The 20,289-nt window shown below is 39.7% G+C and overlaps 1 protein-coding gene across 1 annotated transcript in view; it reads left to right on the forward strand.

Moving 5' to 3' along the window:
- Positions 1 to 20,289, forward strand: part of LOC125895028 (protein diaphanous homolog 1) — a 55,283-nt gene that overhangs the window by 13,408 nt on the left and 21,586 nt on the right. Inside the window, exons 2-4 of the mRNA XM_049586798.1 lie at positions 17,603 to 17,629; positions 18,452 to 18,616; positions 19,561 to 19,662. Coding sequence (XP_049442755.1) covers positions 17,603 to 17,629; positions 18,452 to 18,616; positions 19,561 to 19,662 — 294 coding nt within the window. The remainder of the gene's footprint in view (positions 1 to 17,602; positions 17,630 to 18,451; positions 18,617 to 19,560; positions 19,663 to 20,289) is intronic.

The raw sequence follows: 20,289 nt of genomic DNA on the forward strand, positions 1-20,289 counted from the left end.
TTCCCTTCATCTTGTCAGCACTCAGCTTTCCTTGCTCATTTGCCAGCGAAAAACTTCTGGATGATGCGTGGGGGCACTCTTGGGCTGATGCTTGAACTACAGGACTTCCTAATATTTGGACACCTGCTGCCATTACAGACACAAAGAGTATAGAAACCCATTAAGAGAGAGAGCTGCCCCCTCTCTCTGTCAAACTCAAATTAAATTATAACACGAGGCAGTGCTGATCAAATAAAAACCAAGATTCCGTAATGTTAGAGTTTGTGAACAGGAAGTGGCACCATTCTGTTTCCTGTATTGTGAAAACAGAGGCATAAAAATGTGTACATGTGTTGCCTATTTCTCACCTGAAATGTTTTTGGAAACTTATTTCAGCTTACTGTTTAATATAAAATTGTTGGATACCAGCTGGCAGCCACGTTGTTTTCAGACAGGCGGCTTGCATTACATCACCCACCAGTGCACTCTGAAGTCGTCCAAATCCAGCACTTGGGCAGTGACTTGTGGTGTCAGAAACCAACAAAAAAAGGCGTCCTTTAATGTCGGCATGATACGCAGCTGGTTGCCGTTATAGTTGAACGGTGTCTGGCGGCGTCAGGGGGAAAAGCAGCGGGACAAGCAGCAGGACAAGGATGAAAGTTATGGCTGTGAAAGTCTGAGTGGGTTGGGCGGGAGGGGTGGTGGATGGGTCCGACAAACACAGACCCAAGAGAGCGGTGTTTGCATCCTTTAAGATTCTAAAGCCAAAACCTGTTCTTTTTTCCTCAGCCTAACTACATGTTTTTGTTGCCTAAACCCAACCATGTGTGTTTGTTGTTGAAGGGGAAAAAAAGTAAATTTGTATTGTTGTATAACATAGTGCGTTTATTCTGAAAGAGACTTTACGTAAATGGTAAATTTCCTGTGAAAACGGACATGTAACATGAAGGAAGAGAACTTGACATGGTGTCCCATGAATGCCAGCAACCCAAGCACCCAGGGTACCTTGCACATCGTATGTAAACGTGGAACGACCATGACCAAAATGTCAATATGTGAAGAGGTCGGAGTAAGAATGTGTTGGTTTTAGGGGTGGGAATCTTTGGGCACCTCACGATTCGATAACGATTACGATTCAGGGGCTACGATTCAATTATAAAACGATTATTGATGCATCTTTAATTTATGTATATTGATGCACTTTTTCACAACACACATTTCTTTTTGTCTCACTGAATAAGCATTCAACACTTGCAATTTTTAACAACAGTGCATTTGTAATAAGAAACAGTTGAATTCATTTCCATTATATTTTATTAAACATATAAATGGAAATGCGTGCAAACTGGAAAGTTACAACTTCATTGTACGGTACCAAAGGTAACAACAGGTATCTTAAATCACAAGATAAAATGCGCAGTTAACTTAGAGTAACAAATGATTCGGTGGCGACAGACGTCCATGCATCACATGTAACTACGTTCCTACCTGCCTTCAACAGCGAGGCCATGACTTCTGTTTTGGTTTGATGGTAGAGTGTCGGGATGGCTGTGTCGGTGAAATAGTATCGGGATGGGATGGTGTATCTGGGCTCCAATGTATGCAGCAGTGCTCGAAATCCCTGATTTTCCATGACAGAATAAGGACGCAAATCCTTGGCAATAAATGCTGCGATGGCCTTCGTAATTTGCTTGGCCTTTTCTGATGAGGGTGGCAGCTTTCTAATTGCTTCCTCGATTGTTCTCTGGTCGGTAGCGCCACTAGTAGCCGCAGCAACAACAGCCTGCCGTCTCCCTGACTCCTCCGTCAGGTGGAATCGAGTTACATGGCTTCTCATGTTTGTTGTGTTGCCAAAGTATTTTATTTTAGCACGACACAGCTTACATATGACGTGGCTCTTGTCCAGTTCGCTTCCACCATCAACGTTGTAGAAGCCGAAGTATTTCCACATGTCTGCTTTTAAATTAGAAGGAGCTGTTCGGATCTCACGGCGAGGTGGGTGGCGGTCAGCCATGTTTGTTTTCCTCTGTGCACGTGTCGGCGTGTCCGCTCCAGGTGCGCATCCCAAAGTGTCCCGGAGATGACGCGTACCGCGCTTCTTAGTTCCGCATCATTTAGAACCTTCTGTATTACTCTAATTAATCGAAATTTGGACGTTTGTGAATCGATTCAGATTCATCCACGTCCGAATTGCGATGCATCTAAGAATCGGAAATTTCCCCCACCTCTAGTTGGTTTGGTGCAGTGCATTCTGGTAGTTGCAGGTTTTCTGCCTCTTGAGCAAAAGTGAATGCCGCAGCCCTTTTCCTCTGTTTTCTCTGGTCATATATCACCAATTGAGAAAGTATATGAATCGTTCTGCTGCAATGAAAGCCTTTTGTGAAAAGACCATTTTCCAGCTGTGAAATACTTTAAAAAGAAAAACTTCAAAATGGATTTAATGTTGTTAAAATTACATTGTACATTGACATGAGAGCTAATGTAATGTAGGTACATGTAGTTATTTTGTTACTACCTCCCTTTTTTTTTACCCAGGTTGTATGTGGTCACTTCACAGCCTCAGTTGTTATTTAGGTGATGGCTTATATTTATTAATAGTTTACAGTACACTCACATCTATTTTAATCAGCTACACATGCAAGTCTGTGATTCAAGGTGTTAAGCTCCTGCCTGAGTTTATATTGTGGCTTTAGTAGACAGTGACACACCAAAACCTCTAAAGAGACAAAGAGAACCTTCGTTTGCTCTTGCTCCGTAGCTTCGTGCAGTTTCTTTTTTAGGCAATTCTCATTACTTGTGGTGTAAGCCTGTCTTAGGTAATGGTATGTAATGAGCTAGTTGTTGGTGGGCCTCTAAGCTACCGTAGGAACAAACCCTGTCTCTGTCTCTGTTGATTCAGAGGGCTGCAGTCATCCGTAGGAGCAGTTGATGATGCACGCATATCAGCCAAGTCTCTGTGTGCTGCTACAGTGGACTTAGTATGTGAGGGTATGAGGGAGGTAGTGAGAATTTGTGTGTGTGGAGACACTTACCAGTTCTTGTGGTAATATGTAGGTGAAAGTTTGAGGTTTATATACAGTATGCGAACTTGTGCTTGTGTGTGAGGGATGATACTGCAAAGCACTCTGATGGATGCTGCACTTCACTTGTGAGCAGGCGATGTGTGTAGGTGGAAGTTTAGATGTGCTCTGTGGAAGCCACATCACTTGTAAGACTCTAGGCTTCAGGATACAGCCGTTATTTAAATGACTCTGAAGGCCCAACACCCCACTACCAGTTTATTTTTTTTTATCTGTATAGAGATGACTGTTAGAAGTGCAAAGAAACCTGAGGTCTGTGAAGCGTGCAGCCATGAAACAAGACGGCTTACAAAGGTAAAGTTTGTTTGGAGGCGTTACAGTGTCAGATTAGGTGACAGCACTGGCAGTGATTCAGGGGAAAACTTTATTAATGCTCAAACAGAAATGACAATGTCAAGAAATATGAAAATGGCTGTGGCATAATGCACTTATAGAGTAACTGCACCCAGTCTGCTTGTATTGATGGTTTCATCATTTTGTATTTTGTGGTGACATTTAAAGTGAATGTATTAAGTTTTCCTGTTAGACTCTGGTGTTGCAACTATGACAAGACATTGCTGATGAAGTGCTTTTTAACATCATGATTGTCTGCGACTTTGAATATAGCCGATAGAACGATTTGTAAATATCAGATGTTAGCAGTAAATGTTTTGTAATTGGCATTTTTGTTTACTGATGCTACAGTTGTGAATGATAAGGATCAAACAACCTCTTTCAAGCTTTGTTGTTGGTGATGATAAACTAACATGACCTGTGCTGTTGGTATTGCAGAGAGATGGAGGTGGGAGTTGTGGGTTGACCATATTATTTTAGTGCTGCTTTTGATTTTTCCTGACCCATGTAAACATATGGGTGAGTCATCCACGAGTGAGTAAATATGAGTTTACATGCATTTGTTTTGGTGAAATTATTTATGTTTGTAAAACCTAGAACATTTCTCTGTGAAATTAAAATGCATGTTTTCAGAGTAAGTTATGCATAGTTGCAAAGCGCTCTCAGTTTTTGTGAATATGACTTTACACAACACAAATAAAATGTGGATAATGAGATATTTGTGGACACATTTGTGGATTGTCTTCTGTGGGTTACAACTATTAAAGTCTAATAAAAACCTCCATAACTCCCTTTCTCTCTTGCCATCTGTGGGCATAATTGAATTGTGTACTATAAGTGTTGGTAATTCAGATTGACTTCCTTTAAATATCTCTGTGAGTGTTCTGTAAAACCCATTTGTAAAATCCTGCTCTTCTCCAAATTATAGGCTTAATCTTGTGTTGTTGTGTCTTAGACTGGTGTTGCTTAATGTCCCTCCCCCCTTTCATTTCCAACACAAAGATTTTCACAGTTGTTGGTGTATGATGATTTATCTTTATTTGCTCTCCCACACTAAGTGGTATTACATTAAAGTTTAATCTGTGTTATTCATTATTATATCATAGAGGCTATTATGGGATATAGGTATTTATCAAAATATATTTACGTGGTGGTGAAAGCTATGGCTGGAGGCATTATGTTTCGGGTTGTCTGTCTGTCCTATTCTCAAGAACGCGACATCTCAAAAACCTTGAGGGAATTTCTTCAAATTTGGCACAAACATCCACTTTGATTCAAGGATGAACTGATTAGAATTTGGTGGTCACAGGTCACGGCCACTGCGACCTCGTCCGTCTCATTTTGACCTCACAAAACATGTTTTGGCAACTCGGGAATTCATATGCTGATCATGTCAAAATGTCACACAGATGTGTAATAGGATAAAATGACGAAGTGATGACATTTTATATCCAAAAGGTCAAAGGTCAACTTTACTGTGACATCATAATGTTCTACCAAAACACTTTTCTGGCCATTATTCAACATCATAACTCAGGTACAGAAGAGAAGACATTTGGTCAGATACTGAATCGGTGACACTAATCTTAGTTGCCCACCTTGAAACTGCGCTAATGGTATAGATCTTCTCTGCTGCCTGGTGGAAGATGTATGCGAGGCATCCATGTTTTCACAGACATAAATGTAAAAGATAACTGCAACTTGGCAGGTTTGCAAAGGCATGCAACTACACGGCTGTAATTCTAGTAATTCTTGTTTTCCCATAATTTAAGCAGAATGTATCTGAAATGCAGTTAAAGGTTTTGTGATTGTAATTGCATAGTGCCTGAGGGTGAAGAACCAGTGATATATACTTTATAGTGATTTTGAAGGCGTACCTTCCACCATATGTGGTGGAAGGTAAAAGGTAAACAGACGGCATACAGCTAAGCAAAATGTGTATCTGTGAGTGTATGTGCATGTGTGTGCTGTTTAGTCCATTTTTAATGACACCTGCTGTACTAGTTAGAAAGTGTGAAATGTGTGATTGTCCAGGAGCCTGGAAGTAAGAGCCCTCTTCATTTTCTTCAACAATATTTTGTGACTAGCTGCTGGATCACTTCTATGGCTTGGATCAGCATAAAAACTCATTAGTACTATCGATGGGCAAAATTCTTTGTTCTTTTAGTAAAAAAAAAAAAATAGTGGGGTCAAGCAACACTTGTTAGAATTCTGTAAATACATCCAGCATTTGTAATCTACTCATTGTGATGCAACATTTTGTTTCCCATTGTTTTGGAGAAGTTTTCTGAATTGGCTAAAGCTGTGGCTGGTGTCTGTGATAGCAACAGCCACTGAAGCTCTGGATAGGTACTGGGGAACTTTGTGGTTGACAGGTTCAGAACCTGTTTCCATTCAGTATGCATAAAATGAATTCACATCCCATTTGTTGTTGTGGTGCTGGTTATTGAGATTATTTAATAATAAAAAGTGATATGTAGAACTAAGGACATAGCGTTTGTCTTCAGCAGCAAAAAGGGATTGCAGGGCACAGAGTGCTTTATCTCAGAGCTTCATAAAAAAGGTTTCCCCAGCCCTTTTTTTTAATGGCGCGCTGTGTATGGATTTTGTTTCTATGACAACAATTTTGTGACATTAAAGTTTGCTAGGTAGCAAAGGCGACACTACATCAACAGAGGGTTGATTTCACGATTAACAAAAACCTTACAATGGTACAGTGATAAAAACACAACACTGACCAGCAACCTGCAGTATCTGTCGGCCGGTCTGCTCCCACAAATGTTTTTCTGTCATTTTTGTGACAGTTGCCTAGCTGAAGAAGCGACATGACATCACCAGCACCTTTCTGAAAAGTTGAGATTTTCAACTAGAAGCACTCTGAGTGGCTGCAAGAAAAAGGTGGTGTGTTCTCTATGCTCTCTCCTCATCAGGAGCAATTGAAAAAAGACACCAGCACTGAGAAAAAATGCTATGTGGACACAGGTCCCAACGAATATTCTAAGTTTGATTATATTTTCTAATTAAATAAAAACAATCAATTGTCAAAATTAAGAAAAGAGAGAGAGATATATCGACGTTCTTTCAATAATGTTTTGTGGTGTAGGACATTATTGTATTTGTTTAATTTGCAATGTGTAGGTATGCAGCTTAGATATTTTTAAGGACATGCTTATGTTAAAGTAGTTATGTATCTTGTTGTGTTGGTTTGCCCATTTATGGACATCAGGCACAAAAAAAGGATATACGATTGGTTCAAACATATGTTTTCTTTTAAAAGTGGTAGTTAAACATCAATTTTGGCCAATTTTGACAGCTCTGATGATACACAGGTCAGTTCATTTGCAGATGTTAACACGAAGAGGAATGAGGCATGAAAAAACATAATATTTGTATTTAGTTTTTACTGAGGCTCCAAGTGGAACGACACAAAAATATCTAGAAAGAGAGATGCTGCACAACCTCCAGTGTTGTGTTTTGGAATCTAATGAAGAAGTAGTTTTTTGGGTTGAAGGTTGGCTGCATGACACCAACATCACTTGCATACAATGCAGTGAGACAGCTCATAGCCTTTCACCAATTTCTGCAAAGAAGACATTGCATTTACATGTTGAGTTTCTTTAGTGGCCAGTTGTAGTTAGGAAGTGGGGCAGGATGTTGGTGGCGGTGGGTTTATGTTCAGGTCACACTACAAGTCTTTCAGAGTCCTTAGATCTCTAAACTTTTCATGTAACACAACTTGTCTTACAATCGGGAGTCTTGAGGTGGTTGTGGTTTTCACATAACATGACTGACCTGTGACAGGGGGTTGCACACTTCAGAATCTTTCTTCTACGTGGATCAATCCACAATCTGGTGTCGGGGGGGTGTGACTAGAAATGATCAAAGTCAATAAGTGACAAAGCAGCATTCTGAACAAGTTATTAGGGTAATAGCCTACAGAAATAATGTGTGAAATAGTCCACCTTCCACCTTCTCCTCTCTTCTCTGTCATTTTCTCTCTCCCTCTCAAACACATACATACACCTTGGAAAGTGCTGCAGGTCCTCTTGTCCCTGTCCTCAACCAGTGTCTTGCGTTGTCATTGGCTTTATCTTGCCAGCAAAGTCTCAGACCAAATACCTGGCATGCCAGATATCTGGGGAGCGTCTGAGATGCATCAGTAAGTCTCTTGGCTTACGTCTTTGTGACAGTTTTAACATAGCGCCCAAGTGCCTATGTCTGTTTTGTTTATCTATTTTATTTCTTTTAATTTTTATGTACTGCTTGAATTATCTCAAAGCTAAATATGGACTAGAGGTCTGTATACTGTGGCTTGTTCGGCTTTTGCCTTTTTCCTCCTTCAAGCTGTCGTTAATGTTTCGGCCTTCTGCCTTTTTGTCTAATTTCTCAACAAATAAAAACTTAGGGCATCACATTAATTTGAAAGATGCAGTAAAACTGATTTTTTTCTTATGGCAGTTTCAACTAATACTAACCAAACAAGACTAGACACTGCTCTGTAAATTTTGACTACTATTCAGGGTTCAACGCTAAGGGTTTTTTTTCACTTGCCCGGTCGGGCAAGTTGGCCAGAGATCTACTCGCCCGAAGTCAGTTTTTACTTGCCCTATAAAAATTGTTTAATTTAAGCGGCTATCAAATAACAAAGACTGCAGTTATTTTCATGTTATGTAATCTTTATTTACACTGTATGTATTAATTAAAACAACATATGTCATGTATTGTAGCTTAATTCCTACACAAAAATGACAGTGTCAGAGCTTAAAGTGAAAAATTTGTCAATTGTTCTCCCTCTATAATTTTGCGCCCTACTTGAGCCATGCCCACCTCTATTTATTTTTCACACCTCTCTCCAGTTCTGCTGTATTAACACTGGGTTTAATATATTTTGCTTCCCATCTCTCTGCCCTGCTCTATTGTACTTCAACGCTACTTAGCTCTCTCTCTACTCTACCAGTAGACTACCACATCCACCTGTTGCACAAAACGCACACAGCAGTGTTTCCCATAGGATGGAGTTGTAGCAGCGGAGGTGAAGCATGAAAAATAATTTTCACATGCGTGAAACTTTTTTGTTTGCTTGCAAAGCACAGCCTGCTGGGATGTTTCTATGTATCTACTGGCACCAGAAGGGCTCTTTAGGACTAAGTACATACAGTACATGTGTGCACAGTAATGAGCAGGTGAAATGTCTGTCTAGCTTACATATGAGAGAGGAGAGGAGAATTGTTAACGCGTGACCATGTAGAGACAGAAATGACACGATGGCATAACACCATAAATAGTCTATTGTTATGTTATTATATGAAGCGTCCGTCGCGCAAAATAATATCAATGGGGGCTGTGGGCAGGACATTACACAGCTGTGCCTGTGACTTCAGGCAGAGAGACCGCTGCATCAGAGCAGAAGAGCACGTTTTAAAATACATTTATTTTATCAATTAGTTATTAACTTTTACTATTTTTAGCAACTTACCCGATCGGGCAAGTGAGTTGTTAGTTTACATGCCCGACCGTGAAGTTTACTTGCCCCAGGCAATCGGGCAATCCTTATTGTTGAGCCCTGCTATTACATTTCCTTAATATGATGGGGTATCTGTGCTGTGGGCAGCTATGAGTTGTTAAGATATTGGTAAAACACAAGTGGCCTTTTGTAGGATATAATTGGCATTTTGAAAGGTGTTGCATGTGCGGCTTGGTGCATTACTGGTTGTATTAGCAATCAGTTAATTAAATTGGACCATCAAAATGAGTCTATGGAACCATGGGAGGGGATGTTTTCAGTTAAATCAGCTTTTTCCTGAAGAGACAATTGCTATTCTGTTGTGAACACAACAACCAATCTGGGACCTAGGTTTATTAATTGAATGCTATTCATTTGACCTTTCATTAAAGTTTATTCAGTTTTAGAAGACAGACAGGGTGCAAAATTAGACACATGGCAACAGGCCCTCTCTTGTTTCAAGCAGAGGCGGGTGGGGGTGGTTGGGTTTTGTCTCTCCACTAACAACAGCAGACCAAGGATGGGGAGCAGTCATGCAGCAAACATGCCCCACTTGGACTGACATACAATCATAATGTCTCTCACACATAGACAGTCAGTGCACTCAAATACACCTTGAGTCAGTAGGTCAGTGAGGCGTGCAGGAGCGTGCAGCATAGAGAAGATCAAGTGTGCAAGAATTGGAAGATTTCCAAATCAGTGTGGGGTAACGAAGAGGAGACGCTGGCCTCTGAGGGTTAGACCTCACAGTCTTGGTTAAATATTGCATGTACTATTTTGGGGACTCTTGCTTTTTCTTAACTATGCTCTTTCATCCTCTTTATGTGAGGGTTTGCGTTTCTCCTTGTCACAGGTTGCTTGGAAGTTGTAACTAACCTGGCATGTGTCAACAGGCAGGCACTTTTTCCTCTGAAAAAGTGACTTCAACACTGTTACACCCTGCTCTGAAATGAGCATCTGTGATGGATCAAAAAAGGTCATCCCATTTTTTCTGTATGTTTTGCTTTTGGTTCAGGGCAACCTAAACTCTTAAAAATGGAAAGGAAGGTGTTTTTTTTAACTCAAGAACCCTGTTCTCCACACAGCTTTGTGTGTGTGCATTACGTCAGGGTTGTTGGTCATTTCCTGCTCAGGCTCTATTCATAGGAAACTTTTCAGCTGTGGCTGGGTGTGTCCGCCCATGTACTGCTTCCCCTTGTGTGATATCATGAGTACACTCTATGTGTAACCACGGCAACATGGTAAGCAATACAATGACAAGCACATTGCTCTGTAACTCCACAACTTTTACTGTTCAGTGTTTGGAGGTTTTCATGTATGGGGCCTTAACATTGCACCCATCTTTCTTTGAAACAAACACGGTAGGAATAATATGCATTCTTTCATTCTTCCATTACCCTCCATCTTCACCTTATTTTCCTTCCACTGCCACACTCCATACGCTCAGCACCTCGTCTGCTCCCTCCATACATTCATGTCAGCATCATATCCCTCTCTTTCACCTATACTCCCCACTCCACATGGTATTAACATCCAGAAATGTTACAACCCCAATTCTGCATTTTACCCATTACGAATAAGAGAACACAAACAGAAATATGAGTGCAGTAACCCCACATCCATCACAGACAGGTTTTCTTTTAATTTCTATAAATACTCTGTGAAGGCATAAGATCATAGTGATTTCTATGTTCTTATGATTTATACATTTGATATGTGGAGACAAAAGGTTGGCAGATTAGATTCAGATTTATTGCGTTTCTGTCATATTGCAGTTCATCTTTTTTTTAACATAAAAATCCCTTTCTTTCGAAGTACTGGACAGTGGATGTTTATGTGTGTGAAGCTACACAGTAAGACCAAATGACAACCAAGTGAAACTGCATGCAAGGCTGAGAAACAATCAGAACAACTCAAATGTGGTACGCTAATAGACAGTCCTTGACACTAATTCTTGCCTGGAGATCTCTGATAAGTGACTAATGCTGACAAACAAACATATATGTAAATCCAGCTTAAGTTTTACTTTTAAAACCTCCGGTCCTTTCATTTGAACACAGTTGATTGCTCGGGCCTTTTTTTTCTTCTTCCGGGATAGTTTACCATCCGGTAGCTATAATCCGACTTGGATAGAAAATGTAAATTCGCCCAACTCTACGAGTGCCTTACAGACTTTAATTGGTCAGCATCATAGCTGATCTCAGTTCTCTCTGTACTGACATGACCATACATTCTAGTTTGTTTGTGCCATTGCTGTATAGGCCTATATGATTAATAGAAAGCTTTCACCTACTGTATATATTCAGAACTTAAACAAACTTGCTTTACATTATTGTATACCATAAAACATTAATAGATTTTTTTGTGACGATGAACGTTCAAATATACAAATATCTGTGGACACACCAGTGTTGGTATCTCTCAGGAATGAAGATAATACAGGATATGAGATTAGGGCTGTGATGATAACCAAATCACCACAGTGCCAAGGTCATCTGACGCTACCGTGATGAGGTCATCACCGTCATCACTGCATTCTTTTTTTCCTTTTTGTTGTTTTATTGGTTTGTTTTTGATCTGATACAATAAGTCAATGAAACATTGTGCTACTTAGGGCCTGATGCAGCCCCACTGTCTACATTCAGAACTATGTAGCCTCCCTCCACAGCACTATCTGATTGGTTGCACAGCATAAGTAATAGCCTGTCAACACTGATGGCTGCCATGCCACAGGTGGCAAAGACGGAGATTGGAACTGCTCTGGTGAGTGAGCCAACTTGGACCTGTTTGTCGAACTTAAGATGGCAGATATTACTGAAGTTTTAATAAACACCACAATGTCTTATACTGTAAACTGCCGTACTGAGGTGATATGTTGTTTTTTCGCTGCGTTAAGAAAAAAAATCCATACTGTCAGAGCCTATATAAGATTGACATAATACAATAATGATGGGATGCTATTCAATTAATTGATAAATCTAGCCCTAAGACAAATACAGAATATGTCACATCCTTATCACATTTGCAATATCTGTCAGAAAAATCATATTTTTCACCTAATGTGCAGCCCAGCCATTACCTTAGTGTGCATCAGTCAAATGATCATCTGACAGAACTGTCGGTGCTTCACTCATTTGCCTGTAAAAGTGGCCACTCTGCTTTCTGCCAGTCTGCATTTACTTAGTTTTCACTCTTGCTCTGATTTACATAATCTCTCACCACTCCAAGGACCCGCTCCTTAAATATGTATGCACAGACAGGTGCAGGTACGCACACACAGAGAGAAACATCGGCAACGCCGTGTGACTGTCTCATTATATCGCTGTCACAAGCCAAATGCATCTGCTGATTTCGCGGTCTCTTCAGCTGTCTAGTTGTAGAGGCAGACATAGAAGACAGACAGAGCCCATTTCCTATCCTCCTTATTTTGGTGCTGCCTTCAAGGCTGCGTAATAATGCTCCCTTTGGAGTGTTTATTGTATGTGTGGCTGTTTGTGTGGGTGTTTTGTAAAGAGCTTTGCACTGGGACACTGGAGGGAGTTTTTCCCCACACAGAAAATTACAAAGCAGCAATCAGTGCACCACTCTTGATTTCTTACTTTTGTAAACCTCACTTGCAGTTGTGCAGTTTTAATTTTCGTTTAAACCTTTTAGCCCTTATTAACACGATTATGCATATCACAACTTAACTAGCTTTTAATGTTGGGAAGCTTTTGTTGGGATTTAGACCTCCAATTACCAATTTCCTGTGGGAACCCCAAGTAATATTGGACAAGTCTATAGACAATACAGTACAGTTGAACATGCCTATCTTAAAAATAATGATATCATTGAATTAAAAACAAAACACTAATGCTCTGAGGCCCCAGTGGTGTCAGATTAAACTCCTTTTTTTTTAGTAACTTTGGATGCTGTGACACATCCATTTGGCTGAACCTAGCTAGTGTTTCAAGCCTGCTGCTATCTCAAGCCACCTATGGCCACTATGTAAAAGTTGCTTACTCTTTTGAGGTGTTGGTGGCTTGATCTTCACCCAAACTGTAGTAAGAGGGAGCCTGTCGCATGCACCACTTCAACTAATCAGCTCATTGTGGCTGATTAGATGAATCGGCTCATTCAGCTGGCAGTTTGTTCTTGTGGAACCCCTCTGCATTATAATTGAGTTTGAGTTTCTGGGTTTGGTATTTGGACAAAGTCAGCGAAAAACTTTCTGAGCCCAAGTGGAGGGAGCTCTCATTATTCAATTATGTTGAATACTTTTACGTAATAATTATCTAATCATTAGGTCTGTAAGAAGTCTCAGAATGGTTAAAAAAATCCAATTGCAGTTTCACAGATCCCAAAGAGATGTCTTTGAGAAGCTGGAGTAAGCACACGATCTGCAGTTTGTATTATCGTCAAAGTAGTTGTAATTGTTTTGGTAGATCGCCAGTCATAATTCGATTCATCGATTAGCTGCTTATTTTAGGCTTAGGATGAAATTGAGAAAACGGCAGACTATTCCTACTGAGACTAAAGTGGTCATCTGTAGATTAATTGCCAAACATTAATGAGATTATGTACTTTTGTTCCACTTGTGTGACTGGTTTTCCCCTTGTCATTCACAAGTATGCTGGTATGCTGCTACAAAGGTTACTCAGTTCTTTCTGTCAACTTTAATAGCATCAGTTTGTTGAGGCATAGCCTTTCGCACCACAAGCTGAGTTGATTATTTTTCAGTGTTGTGTTAAGGATCAATTTAGCCGACACACACATTCAGGGAGATTTTTATGTTGGCATCATACTTCTGAGAATAGCATGAAAAGCCAGGGTTTGGGAGTAATTCAGTATTGTAGCGCATGGACTGTCAGTGGATTATATGATATATGATTATATCACGTAATCATTTTGCAAAACCGCCGTTTAACGTAATGATTTTAGGCTGATTGTAATTAAAAGATAACACTAAAGCAATTAAGTTTAAGAGTTTAAAGAGTTTTGTCTTGTTTAGTACTGGACAGTGAAAAACAGCTCATTGCACTGAATAACAATTAGGTTATTTGACACATAATTTTGCATTCATTGCCATATTGTGATATGCTGTGTATCTGAAAATTATTTGTATAGTATTTTGGTATTAATTTCGGCTATATCTCCCAGCCGTGTGAATAACCAATTAGTTCTTGGATCATAGCTGGCACTGTCTCATTGATTTAACAGAGGCTTTGTTGGTACTCAGAGCAGAAAGTGGTTCTGAAGTGATTCATTGTTGCCTTTATGGTTCCCCTCAGACAGAAAGACAGTACTTATAGGCCCATTTCACCCCCTTAAAGACAATCCTTGCTCAAACACCGTGGTTACTTTTGTATATGAGTGCATATAAATGTACTTGTGGGTTAAAAAGCGGAACTTTACAAATTCACAAATGGTTTTTGTCTCTTCCTCTACCCTCTATCTCTATCACTGTCTTCCTGACATTTGTGTGTTCAGTTTCCCGTGCGATTACCCAGAATCCACTCTGCCTACTGTCAGCTGTTTACTTCCGTTCTGTGGGCTAAGTCGCACCACCACATTTGTGGGCGTTTGTTTTCTGCCCATGTCTGTGTGTGTGCATGGGTTGAGGGTCTGTTATTTAATGGCAGCTGTGCAAGTGGAAACCTCCGTCTCTTGACTAGTCTCCCCATAATCAGACTGCCCTTTTTCTCTCTGTCTTTCTTCCTCCTCTTTACCTATTCTCCTGCTACAGAAAAATGTTCAATTAACTCGTCCATTTGTGGCCGCCCATGTTATTGTAGGCATTCTTAAAAGACGTCCCTTGACAAGGGGACAGGAAGTCCTAAAGACTACACTAATGTTGTTACAAAATCCATACAGTAAATGTTCAGTGAAAAAATAGGTACAAAAGGTCAATTATCTACATTGAACATCTGTAAAAAGCTGTAAAACTGAAACAATAAGCCAGATTTGCTTCATGTACCCCTAACTCAGTGCCATGTAAAAGCAGCAGGTGACTAAAAGATGAAACAAACGCAGCACAACTGGAACAAAAGCTTGCAAGCGGCAGAGCTCACCGCAGCCTTGACTCATTTCATTTCCTCGACTTCATTCATTTGATCTGATTTATTTGGATGTGAACGCTGTCAGCAGGCTTAAGCGCACACGCACACACACACACACACACGCACACACACACACACGCGCACGCACACACACACACACACACACACACACACACACACACACACATGGATCTAGGGAAAACTACTGATGGAAAAAATCATTGGCAAATTTTGGATCCTGAATTATTTCTGTAAAAATTTCTGTTCTGATGGAAGTGCAAGCCTCAGCTGTAAGGCAAATATTAGAGGAAGCTTGGTAACTGTTATATTGAGTATCTCCTGATACTAATACCATCTGACACTAGTTTGTCTCTCTGCAATGTCTTTCAGCCTAAGGTACTGAATAGGTGGTGTTGTGTTTGTGGCATTGTGCATCATGCATTTAACATTTCGATTGCTGCCACAGAACTGTAAACCATCAGGCAAAACATTCTGACTTGTTAAACTTTGATTGTCTTTACATTGTCCTGTCAGATTTATTAATGGCATGGGAAACATGTCTTAGCTACTGTGTGGCTTTTTTCTTAACGTGAGTCCTTTATTATTCTAATGTGAGTTCTAATTATACTAATGAAAGACAGTAAAATGTTGCAAGGAATGTGTGGAGATGTTGTTTGTCTTACGGCAGTTGTAAGCATCCCTGCTGGGTCTCCTAGGGGGGCATTATTGGGTGTAGCCGGACACCTAGTAGGCGAGACATGTACACTCACACCAGCACATTCAACAAGAGACAGAGCAAACTTAACACAATATATTACAATTGAATTATATTTGTCCCACAGTTACTTTGCTCTGCAGTCTTTCACATGAACTGTAAATCACTCGACACGCTTTGTTTTAGAGCTCAGAGACAATGGGTAACACGTGGAGGTCAAAGAGAAAGGAAAAAAAGACAGGCTCACTCTCATAGCCAAAAAAGTACATGGAGCTTTCTCTAGAAATACAAATAATGGAATGGAAAATCCAAGGTACAGATACTGTACTGTGGTCACCAGATATATTACTGAGTAGATGATGGCGCCACTTTATGCTGTTGAAAGGTGTTTTTCACAATCTTGGTTCATACATTTTACCAGTAATATGGAACTGAAGGAAAAGTAACAACATTATATTAACTACCTCTATATACTGCCTACCAAAGTAATGCTTTACAACTTTGACAAACCCTGCTTTCACACTACTGTGAGGCTCATTTATTTGTGGGTGAATTCGATGTAATATTCTTTATCTGGGACTGGAAAAGTTCAGTGTCTTGAATTATTAAAGTCATGGTATTTATTGTTTTCACTTTTGATATAGACATAAAAATCTACTTTGTCTTCATTCAAATGTTATTCAATTTACATTAATTTAATACAATCAAAATGGGTGACTGTCGTATTATTTTTGAAGCTCTATTCACAACAGATAGTTGATAGATGGGATGAAGAAGGGAGAATGTAGCTTTACAGGAACAACCTGTTATTACCTTGTAATAATTTGATTGTGGACAAAAAAGTTCCTTTCTTTTACCCCATACCTAAATTACCAAAATTCTTACATACAGTATCAGTGTTTTCTATCATAATAATATTATGTTATTTAAATTTTCGTGATTTTTGAAATCTATATTGCAGAGTATTGTGAGACTTTTGAATTGTTGAGTGTAGATTTTGTCTTAAAAGCTGAGCTAAACATATAGGCCAGTGCACCACAGGAGAAGAGAAACATTTGTCTATGCATTTAGTCTGTTTGTGTGTGGTCCTTTAATGAAGGGCCTTCAAGAACAGCTATTCTGTGTTTGATCTTGTGATCCTTTGACCCTCACACTCCTGCAGCTGAGACTAACCCTCAAGGTTACATGCTACTTGTTGTCTTGTGGGTTGTTGTGACTTTTGCTCTACCCTGTCAAAATACATGGAAAACAGCTTGCCTTTAATTTACAAGGGAAATTTGCAGTTAAGAACAGAATGTTGATACTGTCCTTAAAAGTATTTTTCACCTCCATTTCCCCTTCCCTCATTAGTTCTGTCTATTCTTATTTGAGACATTGTCATGTTACTTGCTCTGCATGGACTTTGTCAGGCCATGTGTTTGTCCAGTTTGAAAGTGGCTCTACCAACAATGGGTTTCCTAGGGGGACATTATTGAATGTAGCCTGACATCTAGTGGTCAAGACATGCAAGTGTATTTCATTTATATTGGTGCCACTTTTCTGCCGTTAAAAATGTATTGATGTCTCTCTGCCTTTGACTGTTTGACTATTGATCTGCTACTAATAGGTCACACATGAAATTACTTCCCTCCAGGTGCCTTGGTTACCTCAACTTTGATTCCAGCTCATTTAAATGTAGCTCTCTGTCAATATGTTTCAATGACTACATTGGGTAATAACACTGATTTATTTATAGTGTGCCCCTTTTTCCTGCTGCGAATCACTTATGAACTCTATAGACAGTTTCCTGGATCTGTTTCCTGTCATAAAGGATTTCTGTCTAATTGATTCTTTTTCTTTCTCTCCCTCCATCTGTCTCCCCTCTTGTCACCGCTGATCCCCGCCGTCTGTTTGATTTTTTTTTTCCTACCCTTCCATTCCATTTTTCTCCCTTTCATCCATTCATCCTTTACAGAAACTCAAACGCCTGATTCCTGATGAGGTAGGTTTGTTACTGCTTTCAGCTGTCACCTGTGCACTTGACTTTCTGTCGTAGTGATCTTCGATAAACCGACTCACCTTTGTCCTTTAAATGTCACATCACTGTCCGTCACACAAGCCTAATCCACCATAACATGTTTTTAAGTATGTGTGTTTTGTCGTGTGCTGTGCTCACGTTGGATGTGCATGCTTTGAAGATGCACACTGACGGCATGAAATGATTGGCACACAGACCAGTGATGCCCTCATGTGCCTGCCACATGAGGATGCCACACTCGTACACAATGACTGATTAGTATTTTTGAATCATTGTGGAGGGTCACTATGTCAAAATATGCCGAGATTGCACGTATCCAAAAGTTGACACTCTTTTTTTTATTTGGCAGTAAATGATACAAAACACAAGTTTTGGCAATTTACCACATAAAGTCATTAAAACCAGAGGGAAGGAAATCCCCTATTGTTTGTCAAAACTGAGTCTTATGTTCTGTGCCTGCCAGTGTTGACTGCATGTTGACTTTGTGTCTCAATGTTTGTTGGCAAAAACCTCTGACGTCTCTAATCCCTAATCATCATCTCACAGTGTTGAAAGGTTTCTACTGTTGTAGAAAATATGATATCCCAAAGTGATGGGAAAAATAGCCCTTTTGATTTTTGTTATTTTTCAGTCATAAGTTGGTATTAAGAAAGTAGGCCTGAATTCAAACTGTGAGTTGATGAGGGATTTTTACCTTTTTTGTGGTCTTACAGTGATGGTCACACATTGCAGTTTTTCTCCCTGACCTCCTTCCTCTAACCTGTGTCATATTGTCTGCTAATCCAGTTGGAGCGTTTCACCAGCATGAGGATGAAAAAGGACAAGGAGAAGCCTGGCCATGTGCCAAATCAGCGTCACTCTTCAGCTGCCAGCTATGAGATCAACCCTCAGAGTGCCATGCTGCATGATCATTCTGATGAATACGTACTGGAACTCTTTGAACAGATGCTGGTGAGAAAGACAGTAAAAGTGTGTGCGTCAGTGTGCGTGTCTTTGTGTGAGTGAAATATTAAACTTTTGGAGAAACTTCTTCAGTATCTCCTCTAAACAGACATGGAAACTTGTACTTGGTGTTTTCCACTCTAGGGCTGCAACTAATGATTACTTTCATTGTCAAATAATCTGTCAGTGCTTTTCTCAAATGATTGATGAATTGTTTGGTTTTCAAATGTCCGAAAATGGTGAAGAATGTCGAGCAGGGTTCCTCAAAGCCCAAAATGATGTCCTCAAATGTCTTGTCTTGTCCACAACCCAAATACTTGTTTTTTAAACTCAAACAGACATTATCAGATTAGTTGATGAATAATTTAATAGTCGACAACTCATCGATTAATTGATAAATGGTTGCAGCTTTGTTCCACTCATTCTTAATCACTCTCTGATTAATTACACTTAATGTAGAATTACCAATATGTTTTAAAAGAAAAACCCAGCTATAATTGTGAAAGAGTTTATTTTTCGTTTGTGTTTGCTCCAAATATGTATGCTTTGACAAAATGTGACAAGCGACCTCACATTACGTATTTCTTGAAACTGCAATGTTTGATATTCTATATTAAGAGTTCCTCTAAGTAATGTCATATTATCTAATAATTCTGCTCAGTGTCTTAGCACATCAAAACCACTCCAGCTCAAACTTTTAAACTGAGCATCTGTCAGCATCTCACTGGGGGCTTTACTTCCAATTTAGGAGAGACTAGTTGAAATACCCAAGGGTAACTCTTCACAGCTATAAATACAATTTGATTCCCATATCGGTGTGTATTTTCTGTTTGTTAATGCTTGAGTCTACAGATTTTTCATCGAGCTATCTCCTTGTCTCAAAACACTTTGTTTTCCCCCTCTAATCCCACTCCTTTCTGTTTCTCCTTTCCTCCTTCCTCTTGACTCTCCAGGTGGATATGAACCTGAACGAGGAGAAGCAGCAGCCGCTGAGGGAAAAAGACATTATGATCAAACGAGAGATGGTCTCCCAGTACCTCCACACGTCTAAAGCTGTCAGTACCAAAATAAATGTTGCTAATACTGTATGCTGCAGGGAATTTGTAGCTTCATGTAGGGCCTTTTTCAGCACTGGCTAAAATCAGCACCAGTTACAAAGCGTTTTCTTCTTTACACGCCATATCATCCAGTAAACTAAACATGTAGTGCTGTAGTACATATGAATTTTGTCATATTCACTTCACACAGCCAGACTAAAGTGTTTAAAAGCCAATTTAAAGAAGTGATTAGATCATACAGTGACACTATTATCTCAGAATGATTGCTCATACAAATGTGCAGACAAAGGCTTTTCCTTGACTGTCTGTATTCAGGGATTGCCTTTTTATGCAGTTGAAGTGTGTCCTTAGTCAAGCCAAATGCTTGAGAAAGAAAACGCTTTGACTGGATTGTTATAGATGTTGTACAAATGTATTCACTGGTGAAATGCAGAGTAAATGAAATTTTACAACCATCATTTGGAGGACCAGCTACCCTCCAAGTAGCAGGTGTAATATAATCAAATCTATGAAAGCGAGTAGCTCAAAGGACCTACATAACCAAGCGCAGATGGTTGCTAGCACAGTTCATTTAACTGTGAAACAAGCCTATTAAGAGCAAATCCTACACGCAATAGTCTTTAA

Source organism: Epinephelus fuscoguttatus, linkage group LG9 (genome assembly GCF_011397635.1).
Source record: "Epinephelus fuscoguttatus linkage group LG9, E.fuscoguttatus.final_Chr_v1".
Classification (NCBI taxonomy): Eukaryota; Metazoa; Chordata; class Actinopteri; order Perciformes; family Serranidae; genus Epinephelus; species Epinephelus fuscoguttatus.